General features: G+C 40.5%; 1 protein-coding gene across 1 annotated transcript in view; it reads right to left on the reverse strand.

Annotated features, from left to right (window-relative positions):
- Nucleotides 1-2282: 2282 nt before the first annotated feature.
- The window catches only part of LOC104311388 (probable acyl-CoA dehydrogenase 6), a 94207-nt gene continuing 83404 nt past the window's right edge, over nucleotides 2283-13085 (reverse strand). Inside the window, exons 7-9 of the mRNA XM_069774905.1 lie at nucleotides 10378-10539; nucleotides 10072-10222; nucleotides 2283-3136 (exon numbers count right to left, since the gene is read on the reverse strand). Coding sequence (XP_069631006.1) covers nucleotides 3046-3136; nucleotides 10072-10222; nucleotides 10378-10539 — 404 coding nt within the window. The 3' untranslated portion in view covers nucleotides 2283-3045. The remainder of the gene's footprint in view (nucleotides 3137-10071; nucleotides 10223-10377; nucleotides 10540-13085) is intronic.

Below are 13085 nucleotides of genomic sequence, written 5' to 3' on the forward strand. Positions count from 1 at the left end.
CAGAATGTGTAAAAGTAATTAAAGCTCAAATATATCTAGCCTATTTAATCTTTGCCTGTTACAAGGTCTACAATACTTCTACAAATAACATCTAAGTACTAACACCAGGATGATGCATTGTCTTTAGATGAGAATTGCTAGGCTTGTTAAACCAGTACAGCATTCCCAAAGCTGGTCAAGAGTATATAGCTTGCCATCCAAAATTGATGCATTTCTATAATTTTAATGAGACAGTGGAGTGCAAGGTACCTAACAAGTGAGATGATAATTACTGATATCTCCCCTGACAGTTGGATCATCTTTGAGAAGTACCTTTCTGGCTCTTAAACATTGTGTCTGTCCTGGTTTTGGCTGGGATAGAGTTAATTGTCTTCCTAGTAGCTGGTACAGTGCTATGTTTTGAGTTCAGTATGAGAAGAATGTTGGTAACACACTGATGTTTTCAGCTGTTGCTGAGTAAGTAATGTTTAGTCTAAAGTCAAGGATTTTTCAGCTTCTGATGCCCAGCCAGCGAGAAAGCTGGAGGGGCACAAGAAGTTGGGAGGGGACACAGCCAGGGCACCTGACCCAAACTGGCCAACGGGGTATTCCATACCATGGGACATCATGCCCAGTATGTAAACTGGGAGGAGTGGGGGTGGGGGGAATCATTGCTCAGGGATTAACTGGGTGTTGATTGGCAGGTGGTAAGCAATTGCACTGTGCATCATTTGTATATTCCAATTTTATTATTACTGCTGTCATTTTATTAGTGTTATCATTATTAGCTTCTTTTCTGTTCTATTAAACTGCTCTTATCTCAAAAATCTTTTCCTGATATTCTCCCCCATCCCACTGGGTGGGGGGGGAGTGAGTGAATGGCTGCATGGTGCTTAGTTGCTGGCTGGGATTAAACCATGTATCTGAACAATTTCTAGAGATTTATTTTTTTTTAGCAATTAATCTGTCATACCAATAAATGGAAAAGTTTTTAACTACCTACCTAATATAAAGTAGAAAAATGGGTAGATGCAGCTAGTTACATGGTCGTTACAGTTCCTGTCTTTGTTCTGAAGAATATGCTAGGATGCCTTAAGTAAGTCCTTACAGAGCACATATTGGTAAAAATCTGTTACCAGTCCTTCAGATCATGTATAAAACCAACAGGATTTTCATTTTAAATGTCAAACCAGATTAAAAAGTAATTAATGCAGAATAAGAACTAGGTCGTCTTCCTTTTTCCCCCATTCCCCCCATTCTTCAGTGGTGTGGAGGAGTGAGGGGAAATGAATTGGGGGAAAAGATCTTAAGCCTATGTCTTCCTTTCTGTGTTTCTTCATTTAAGGGGGGTTGTAAAATTTTTTTTGCTGTTGTCTAAATAGGGCAGGAAATGGGGATAAAGCTTAAGCACAAGGAATATATGAAGCCTCCAACCAACTGTCTACATCTGTATGTTTCTTAGAAAACACACAAGGGCTTTTTTAATTAAGTACTGAAACAGAGCCCCATTAGGCTCTTTTAACATGAATGTGTCTGAAATGTAACTGGAAGTTATGTAGTCAAAACTGTGACATTTCTGTATGGTTTTGTTATTTTACAGGATGTAGCACATTTCCCTTTCTTCAATTCCAGTAAAAGGTGATGTTCAGTTTAAAATGTGAACTGGAATCCTGCAAGTTTGCTTAGAATGGTTAAGGTGACTTTACATAAAGGTGAAACTGCTTTGAGAATACTTCACTCGGGGAAGGGGAATGGCAATTGGTGAGAACCATGCATTGCAGCCTTAGAATGTTCTTCAGCATCTGTGCTTGCTTTACTAGTCATTTTCTGTTAGAAGAGTATTACTCTGACAGGACTTAAAATTCACAAATAGCAAGGTTTCAGGGTGCCGTTGTATGACCAGTGGATATGATAGGAAAATACTAGTAGCATTAATTGTATTTTTACAAAGTTGCGGTTAATAGCAGCTATGTAAGAATACTGCAATTGTTATTGTTTTTGCAATCTTTTGTCTGTAACTTTTACACAATATTTATATATTGTTTTTCTCAGTTTACTGTAACTTAGACTCTATCTAGCAAACATGCAGATCACTTCCAAGTGGAGGGAAATATCATCTTTTAACTGTCAAACTGTTAACCTTGCAGTATCATGGAGATTCCTTAGAAAATGCTTAATTGACATTCCATTTGATTACAAGGACAATTCCACTGAAGCTTTTTTTTTTTTTTTTTTTTTTTGCAATAATACAGGCTGTCTCTTCTGGCTTAAATGGCTGTTTTAGGAAGAGTTAATTACACACATTTTTCATATTAATGTGTTTATTTTTAACATTTTTCTTTAATTACACACAAAACATAATACCTTACTGCTGAAGTTCAGGCTTCCAAAAGCTTGAGATACAATTAAATAGTTGTTTGGAGAATTCTACAAATAAAAACCCCCACTCCCATCACCAAACATCCATGACAGTGTAGAACAAGTCAGTGTGAACTTGGCAAAGAAGACAGAGCTCATTTTGATGAGTACTTGCTAAAAGTGTAAGATAGGGAAGGTACTTGTAATTGAGAGCAAAATCACGGGTCCAGTGTTTTAATATGGCAGGGAATAATTTGTGCCTTAATTATTGATCTTGAAAGCAAAGCTACACTGAAATAAGATTAAGCTACTAGTGAAATCATAGCTGTATCCATATGGAAGTTCTGCTTCTTGGCTCGCAGCTTAGATGCTCTAAAATGTAGATACACCTTGATTAAAGAAGACATTTTTGCTGGGTGCTTAGTGTGGATCACTAGACTCCCCAAAGCAGTAACTCACTGAAAAAATAATGGAAAAAAAATCTTGCAGGAGGCCACATGATTTCAGACTGCTTTGTATCAACAGAAACTTGACATTGGAGAACACATAGAATGACAATGATTAAAGAACTTGACAAGCATTTCAATGGCAAAATTACTGTTACGTTTTCTACTTATTTTATCCTTGAAACGTACTGGCTGTTACTTTCAGTGTGCAGTACAAGCCACGCTCTTGCTTTCTTAATTTTCAAGGAAGAGTGGAAATGCGTCACTTGCTTGGAAGTGTTTCCATGTATTTGCATATGATGGAAAGCATGGTTTCATCTGTGCCACCTCCTATTGACATTAATCTCAAGTCTCTGTAGAAATACGAAGAGTAGATTTAGACATTTGCATGCCATACTGATAGAACAAGTACAGAACTGTACATACCTATTTATGCATTTATTATGGAGCTGCTTTTATTATATTGAAACCCCTTGTTTACAGAAGTACATACATCGTGTGGACAAACCTGTTGTCAGCACCATAAATACCCTTTTGTGTACAGGGATGTTGCTAATTCAAAATCGAAAGGCTTAAGACACAATTTGGCACGTCCAATTTTCAGATTCTTTAAAAAATAACCTTAACTTGGTGTAGTGCTGTATTTTCATCTTGAAATAAGTTAAAACCTCTCCTAGCATACAACTGCCCCTGCTTAAGGCCAGCTAGAGCTCCTGCAGCTGAACTCCATACAGACTTCTGTTTAGGTCTTACCACTTTGGACTGGCATAGAAAGCATCACAGGCCCTTCCCAAGGTTTTCTGCTGGACTGCCTGCTCAAATTACCTGCACGTCACATACTAATGCCAGTTGTCTGCAGAACACCTCATGCACTGCCTCCTCCTGGTGAGATGGTCCGCAATACTTCCCACAACATCCCTGCTGTTCCTTTGCCAAAGCTGTAGGTGCCTAAGCCTGCGGTTGAATTTTAGGAGGGGAGGGAGCTTTCGGAGGGCCAGCAGCAAAAAGTGTTGCAGCATTTAACTTCCCCTAACTCCGTGGTAAAAAGAATATTAGTCAATCAGTACATGAAGTATTGGAGGATTATATGGAGAAGGTACAATTTTCATTCAAGTTTTTTAACCAACAAGCATCCTGGTCTCCCTAATGGCTATGTGAGATCTGGCATAATCCATATTAGTATTATAGTATAGTATTATATAGTAGTATAGTATTACATAGTATACAAAGCTTCTCTGCTTTAAATGAATGGTTGCTCTAAGCATATTTACTTTTGATTTGATATTTCTAATCACACTCATTTAAAAACTGCCATTAATATCACTGAGTCATCCCTAACAGTATTGCCTAAGTTCCTTGTGCTAGCCACACTGCAAACTACTGCAACTTTAAGCAGTTTTCTTCAGAAATTTATTTACTCCTTTGGGGAGAAGAAAAAAAAACCCAAACCACTGAGACAGTTCTGCTAAACTACCTCTACTTAATTCAATAACCTGAAGATTCCCCATCTTCCTATGGGCCTTGTTGAAGGCGGCAGAGCTGGAACAATGGTAGATTACTTGTTCTTCGTGTTGTGGTGCTATCTGCTTTTTCGAGCTGCAGAAAGCCCCTGCCAATGCTTAGCATCTTGCATCTTCACAGCACTGTAGCAACAGTAAGTAATTAATCCTCAGAACTCCTCTGTGATGCTGATAAAAATTCTCCATTTGCAGCAGGAATCCTGGACACATCTGGCTTGTTTATATGAAGTTATAAATGGGCAGTGGTTTGGTGGTATGTGATAGACATGTCAGGCTATCACATATAAATATATGTTTTAAAAAACCAAAACACCTTTCGCGTATGTTTTGTGTGTGAGTGTGTGTGTGTGTTTTTACAAAATTGCTTGTGATTGTCATTTTGTCTCTATGGGTGAGGTAAGGAATATTTCCTACAGAATGTACAGGCAGGTGACTAATGCCAATCTCTCCTCTGGGGAGGCAGGACAGAAGGTTTCACCTAGTTTAAGAGGATTGAGATAACAAAGGACTCAAATGGTTTTAATCTAGCAGTCGCCTTCTGGGAAAGACACTTTCTTTCAGCCTAAGAAAACAAAACCACAGGACTAACTATCCTGCCAGGAACTCTGCGAGGAAGCTGGGGAAGATGACATAGTAAAGAAAGCTTGTGTATCAGCTATTTATTGTAAGTTTATGGTTTGATAGTTTATATTATATCAATAATGCATTATTAATACAGCATATAAATATTTTAATATATATAAATATTGGAATGTTATTGCTTTAGGTAGGCTACCCCTGGAATGCCTTTGATCTGGCATAGCAACACTTTGCTTTCTGATTTCTTCATCGCCTTGTTGCTGCCCCTGTGGCAGAGCAGCACGTCCTGCACTACCTGCAGCCCTGCTGAGGTGAGCGCCAACCTGTGATGGCTTCGCCCTGACCAAGGACAGTGAGGAACCAGCCTGCAATGCACCATACAGTTATGTAAAGGTGTCATTTTGAGGGACCAAACTTCTAGCTGCTTGTTGAATGCTGTTTTCCTTAGGGAGTGGGAGTTTGCCCCATGAAAGAGATAAATCCTGACCATTGTGTTCTGCCCCTCCTAAAACACTCCCTACAAAGAGTTTCCTCTCATTCAGGAAATCCCATGCATCTGAAACATCCACTGTAGATTATAAGACTTATTCTACTCAACCAAATCAAGAGATGTAAATGTTAAAAAGCAATCCACTTTTTGATGGATTCAAAGCTGTTTTAAAAAACTGCGCTTACGAGGGAGGGTGAGGAGCCCTTCGCACCCATCCAACTCAATCCGAGTTATCAATAATTTCCTATTAGGCAGCAAAAGGAACAAAAAGGACCCTCCATGTTGTCAAATCAAGTTTCCCATCTCCATCATAAAACCTCCTTCAGAAGTGTATCGAGTACTGCTTCAAGGAGAAAAAACAAGGTCCCTTTAATCTTAGACTATCCTAATTTGAAGGCTGTCACATAACAAAGTTGTTCTAATGATTAGGAACCCTCTTATTTACAGCCTGAATGTGTTCCTGAGTAGTAAAATCCAGTATAGTCCTTCAGTTTAATGTTCCTCTTTTGGCTGGTGTTGATCCCTCCGCATCCAGAGCACCATTCAGCCCTTGATTTTGCACAAGCAAAGCCATGTCCATCACCCTGCCTGTAAATCTTTTGGTCCCAGTTATCCTGAAAATCAGGGCTGAGTCCTTGCTCCAGTCCGAGCTCTCCCTTGCATGCGATTTCACTAGCCACAAAGTAGGGACATTTACCTACCTCACAGCATGAGGAAAGCTTTTGACCTTGTAACGTGCTATACAGGCGCTAAGGCTGGAGCTAATGGCATGCTACATCTGTCTGTAGCCTCAAGCTGATACAATGTGATGGTCTTTGCAGCTGTGCATCCCACCACCATTTACTACCTGCAGCCGAGAAGCTGTGCCTGCTCAGGGAGCCACTCTACGCTACACTTTTCTCTTGAAAGCCATATGGCATTGGGATCTAGAAAGCCCTTTCTTTTCACAAACACCCTGAGAGGAACCAGCTGCACTATCTATCTTCAATACAGATGTCTTCACATAACTTTGAAGTCCTGAGAAAATAAACTAAGTCATTTTCTTTCCCTTTTCCAGCAGTGGTCAGTGCTGGTCAGACGTGGGGAAGAACGCAAGTTTTGGTGACTCTGGTTTTCCCTAACAGCCTGGCTTCATGGCAGTGGTCCCTCAAAGATGCTGCTCCCTGCTTCCCTGGTTAGGAGGCTATTGGTAAATCCTTCCGAAGGTTTACGTGGCTCGGAGTATCACTGCTTCCCAGAAGGCCATTTACACGCTGCTTCCTTTCAGCACAAATTGCACTTGGTTACAAAACATTTACCCCTTTTTCTCACACTTACTATTTTGAAGTTTTATTACGGGCAAGATTTTTCTCCACAAAATATATTGCTGCACCCTCAAGTTTAATATTTTGTGACTTCTTCCATCTTCAGACTCAGCTAGAGCGCTTATAGGCTGTACAAATTAAGCAGCATCTAAAGGAGCCTCTGATCTAGAGGGAGAAGTTTGAGCTGATACCACCCAGTGTGTCAGGCCTCTGGCCAGGCTGGCACAGCCCAGGCACCATCAGCCGTGCCTGCCCGTTCCCATGGCGCTGCCCGTTTCCCCTAAGGGGCATTTTGAAGGGACAGCTGCGCAGGAGTGGGCATCACCCTGCCCTGCTCTGGAGCACAGCTCCACTTTAAAGTCATCACTGTACAGTTACCTACTTTGATTTGCCATATTAGAGCTAGACATCATGTGCTTCATCTCCTAAATTCCCTTTCGAGGTACTCATAAAAGTCAACCAAAGACAGGCATCTGTCTCAAAACCTCTGCAGAAAAAGTTTGAAACTGCGGATTTGCTTTCACAGATGACTGAGGAATCGTTATTAAGTCTTGTCCCAACAGTTAGCTACTGACTTCAAAGCAAATTGTTTTTGTCAGCAGAAATTGATAGGTTTCGCTTCGTACAACCATAAATTGTGATTATGACAAAGACTGATAAAAAACCCCAATTGTCTAGACTCATTCTAGTTTAGACAAGCTTTGTGAAGAATGAAAGAATACAAAAAATGAAATAAAGAATGAACCCAAATAAAATATTTCAACTGACTTTTTAAACATGTGAGGAATACAAAAATAATTTAGAAGGAAATGCATTACTTATTAAAAAAAAATCCACTTAAAACTATATAGAAGTTTGATTTTTAACTATCCTGAATTACAAATAAAACTTCATATTGCAGTATCTAGGTGACAGTTGAGGGAAAAAAAAGAAATGTTTTTCTTATGCAGCTATGTGCATTTGCAATGCTATTTACGCTTTTATCTATTTCACATGAGCAGTCAATCAATATTTTTAGTACTGCTTTCTCAAGTCTTTCACAATGCAGCAAGTAAAGAAATGGTAGCATTCTCCGCATCACACCCCACAAGAGTAAAACTTGTAAGAACTGGCAGCAGTTAGGCACAGTGGTTAGTACTTAGAAACAATCTTAAAATAAAAAAAAAAACCACCAAATTTTTTAAGAAGGCCAGACAAATTCTTCCTATAACAACTGAAGTGTACATAATTACTATTAAAATACATAGATCACCACCCAAATTTTTTTAAAACTCACGAAGTCTAAAAAATTGCAATATACTGCCACAAAAAGTTTTCCTCCCTGTGATCTCTCACAACCTGGGGTTTTCATGTAGATTTGTTCAATAATTGGTTTCTCTTAAGTCATGATGTCTTTGAAGCATTTCATACAGGGGAGAGAAAAATAAACAAACACAACTCCAGTCTGGCGCTCTCCTGCTCCAGAATCCTACTAGTCAGGTAGAGTCTAGAAAGTTCTATTATTTTTTATATTGACATGTATTTTTTCTATTAAACCCTTTGATATTTGGGCTCAAAACTCTTTTCCAAACCCTTTCTCCTCAGAATCCCTACAACTGAAAATGAGACATTTGCATATATAAAACCAGCCCAGTGTAGGCACCTACATGGTGAAACAGCTATCTTTATGCCTTCTAGAGAATACTGCACTTTAGAAAAGTCAGTTGTTATTACAGATTAACAGATTCTGACTTGAACCTGTAATTGTTTATTTAGGTAATACTATTCTTCTCTCTTTCTGGAGCTTATGGTTACTCAATGATGGAAATTTCACTGATTCATAGAAAAATTTTAGAGTATGAATATCACACCACCTTTAGCCTCATTTATATCAGTGTTTGTTTTAGAGGCAGAAAGATATGTTCCTTTAGCCAGCTGACACAGTTAATACTACTAGGAAATACTCTGGATTTCTTCTCAGGAAAAATATGACTGTGCTGGTGTACTTAGAAACCACTCTGGAATTCACATAGAAAAGCCCTGCCCACAGTTAGCAATAATATACTGGGCTAGGAAATCTAAAGACAAATTAAAGCTATATAAAAGCACATGCACATTAATCTGTACACATTACTACACTGACAGTAAGCGCTTCAAGACAAGGATTCATTTTATTCAGAGTGCCTACTGCCGTAGCTTTTAGCATCTGCATCACCATGGACCATTAGCTGCTAATAAAGACGCTGTGAAAAAAATAACTAATAAAAACCATTATATTGACAGCTGGCTTAAAGCCACCACCATGTAGCTGTCTGTACCTTCACCAGAAAATTTCAGGAATCCACAAAGCAAAAAAGACTGAGGATCTTTCTGACCTACCACAATGGCATTCTTTTTAATAGCAGTTTATGAACAATAGAAAAAGTAATTCAATCTACTAAAAAGAAACAAGCTTTTTACAGATTTTTTTTCAAGTGTTTTGCTCTCACTTTATACAGAAACATTTACGAAAACTTTCAACTAACTGAACCACTAGCTGATTTTGCTAACCTTTGATTAGTTATCATATATATAAGGGCTGAACTGAAATCTGTTACTGCAAGAAAATGCTAGTTCCATTTTGGTCCTTCTACAGAATATAAGACACCGAGGCCAGAATTTTCCTAACAGCTGCCAAGAAAACTGTTCGCTTAGAGAGAATTTTGCTCTAAGTAGATATATGGTAAAATTTGAAGGGACTTCAATTCATTTGCAAAAAGGCCTCTGTACCATTTTAATGATCTAACAACTTGCTGGAAGCAGCTACATCTCTCATACGCATAACTCACACGGTACCTGGTGTGACTAATCAGGTGGAGACTGCTATCAGAAAAGACTACTGCAGGAGCCTAATGGTGAACTCCAGTTTCACACATATATTTGGGGAAAAAGATAAAGCTGATTTTCATTGGTTTTGGAAGATGTCTTCTGTTTTGTTTTAGTTCTGTTCTTGTAATCAAGACTACAAGCAAACAAAGAGCAAAGCGAAAAATAATCACTTGTTGGTAGGCTTCCCCTTTTTTCCCTTGTCCTATTGTCTGGCAGGTACCAGAGGACCATCAGGGAAAACATGGAGTTTACTTATTTCACCTGACATTCAAGCTAAGCTGTGAGTAGTTCAAACTACACAATGCAAAGCCACGATTTGGCAAAGGAATAGTCAGCCTACGTCCTTACACTCACACGTCACCCCAAAGTCAATGGGACTGTGGATGCCCTTGCATCCACAATGTACATCAGTGACACGCCATTCAGTGGAATAAAACCATTCATGCCAGCTAGAAGCCAGTGCCCTTTTCAAGTGGGTGATCTTTCAGCAGGACATTTAAGAGGCCGAATTTCAGTAAAGCCATTTCCTATTTTCACCACTTGCTTACCTGTAAAACCTGCTCACCAGAACCTCGCTGGTGAATCCCATTCCTCCCCAAAACTGGAGACAGCTATCAGTCACTTCACGGGCCAGACGACCTGCCTTTAACTTAGCCATGGAAGCAAATTTTGTCACATCATTGCCTTCCACATAGAGAGCTAAAAAAAAAAAGAAATAAAAAAGCACACTTATACACACACAGTCACTGATCACATCCTGCCACTCTGGCAATCACCTCCCCATGTTCCTTTAGCCTGACAACGTTCTTTGCATAAAGAGAAGCACATCTGGGAAGGCAGATGTGGGAGCTCACCCACAGTGCGGTACAGCAGCGAGCGAAGGAGCTCCACTTCAGTTGCCAGCTCGGCCAGGCGGAAATGCACAGCTTGGTTGTGCAGGACGGACTGGTCAAACACCTTCCGCTGGCGAGTGTAGTCAATAGTTTCTTGTATTATAGTTTCCAGCGGTGTCAGGACTTGAAGAAGCAAAGCACAGAACAAGACATAATTTTAGCCAGATCTGTTGTTTTTCTTCTTGTCGAAAAAGATGTTTTTTCACATTGTACAGACAATACATTTGGTTTTCTAAAGTAAATTATTCCATATGCTCGGTTTGGGTGCAGTTTCAATTCTGAAAAATGCCTAGTATTTCCTTGTACCTTGAAGACCTCTTTATCCCTATTTCACCTGAGCCCCAACTACCAAAACTCAGAGGAGAATGAAGAGGGGCGGAGAGGAGGGAAGGAAAGTCATAGAATGCATTATGTAATGATGAGTATGTAAACTCAGGGCCCTACAAAAAGCTTGTGGCAACTCCTGCTTTCCATGCTGCCTGTTTCCTGAAGGTCTGTTACAATCCCAAAAGAAAATCTGAACGCAGACAGTATGCTCACTGCAAAATGCTGTAGAAATTCAAATTCAAGGAAGCGTTCAAGGAGAAGGCAGAAACATATTCAGAGATCAAGGAACACCAACAGATTGCTTATTACATCTGCATTCTGTGATCAGATCCCAGCACAGAAAGGAAGGGAAAAACATTAAGATTCACAGCCACTTTTAGTAAATGCTAAACAGTGTTTCTAATGGAAACAATCAAAATAGGATACTGCTGGAAGACGGGTGAGAAAGATGGCAGACACTGCTTTAAAGCAAGAGAAATAGTTCGCTGCTACTTTTTAAGCAAACTTAGAGATACCCTGTTTTAAACAAGAAGAAAAGGGAAAAGTTTCGTTGCCAAGGCAAACCAGCCTTGAAGTGAAGGGCTAGGCTACCAGTCTCTTGCAGCTCAGCTAGGATAATAGCAGGTGCTGAATTTGTGGAGAATTTCATTTGGCAAATGTGGGCCCATGCCACTATGGCAAGCAGTAGGGAGAGAGAGAGAGTTCACAAATCTATCTGTATGAGAAGGGTCACATTTTCTCTTTTCAAACTATGCATAACCACATCCATTCACTTTTAGAATCTAAATGACAAAACTCTGAATCTGAAATGCAAAATACAACCAAGCCCTGGACTACTACAAAATCCCTTTTCCCACCTGCCAGTTACTCGCATGACAGTGCCTTACAGGAGCCTGGTGTGCTGCCATATTCCTTTTTGCATCACTTTCAAGATCACCTCTATTTAAACGTCATCCCTATACTGCTCTCATATGCACTCTACATCCAACCAATTGCCCCCTGCCATGATCATTGACCAGTTCTTCTGCAGAGCACTCTTTTTCACATGCTGTCCCCACATTCCATAATGTGATCAACTTTTCTCATTCCTTAAATATTTTCCCCTCCTTTCTCAAACACTAGCCTCAATGCTTATTCTTCAAAAGAGCATATACAATAATGTCCTCATTTCTTCTGTGTTAATACACTATGCTGCCACCCTAATGCTGGTTTTCTGGACAGAAAAATAAATTGCTGTATTCAGGGACACCTCTTGCACAGAGGAACATGCCTATTCTTCCAAAGGACCATGAAACACAACACTGTAGCTTGTATAACACTAACAGCTTTTTCACTTGTATGTCTGTGGTCTCCAGCTTGAAAGATGCTAAAGAAACAGCAAGAAGTTCCTAGGGACCTCTGGTCCCTTGCCCCTGGACTAATACCTGGGAAGCATACAGCCGAGTCTGAGCTTCTGGGAGAGAAATTAAACAGTACATGACAGTGCTAGGAAGAGCAGAAGGGAGGTGGGAGGGATAAGGGCAAGGGTTAGTCTTGTGTTGGTCTGTCAGAGCAAGGTGCTCCAGCATGACTCATGTGGTACCCAGCATCCAACACCAAGGAAAGAAGAGACGGGAAACAGCAAAGAGGAGGCAGCAGGACTGCGTGGGAAAGAAGAGAACAGCACCTGTTTAGGTCTTGCTTGCAAAAGGGCTGAAGATCATGAAGGGGTTTTGGGCCATCTCTGCTCAGGCTGTCACCACACATCAGGGCAGGGAGTGGGGGACCTGAGAAAACTGCTCTCACAGTGTGTCCCTCTCTGCTTCACTGCCTCCTTCCTGCCCCAGCTGATCCACCCTCCTGTTTCCTTAGCTGCCATCACCGCCCTTCAGCTTATTCCTGGAACTGCCATTAGCACACAGAAATAAACAGAGGAAATCTTCTAAGGACAGTCCTGGGCTGCATCAAAAGAAGCGTGGCCACCACGTCAAAGGAGGTGATTCTGCCCCTCTACTCCGCGCTGGTGAGACCCCACCTGGAGTACGGCATCCAGCTCTGGAGCCCACAGTATAAAAAAGACACGGACCTGCTTGAGCAGGTCCAGAGGATGGCCACAAAAATGATCAGAGGGCTGGAGCACCTCTCCTATGAAGAAAGGCTGAGAGATTGGGGTTGTTCAGCCTGAAGAAGGGAAGGCTCTGGGAGGACCTTGCAGCAGCCTTTCAATATATAAAGGGGGCTTGAAAGAAAGATGGAGAGAGACTTTTTACCAGACCCTGTAGTAACATGACAAGGGGCATCGGTTTTAAACTGAAAGAGGGTAGGTTTAGATTGAACATAAGGAAGAATGTTTTGGGGTTGGA

This window comes from Haliaeetus albicilla, chromosome 2, assembly GCF_947461875.1.
Source record: "Haliaeetus albicilla chromosome 2, bHalAlb1.1, whole genome shotgun sequence".
Lineage (NCBI taxonomy): Eukaryota > Metazoa > Chordata > Aves > Accipitriformes > Accipitridae > Haliaeetus > Haliaeetus albicilla.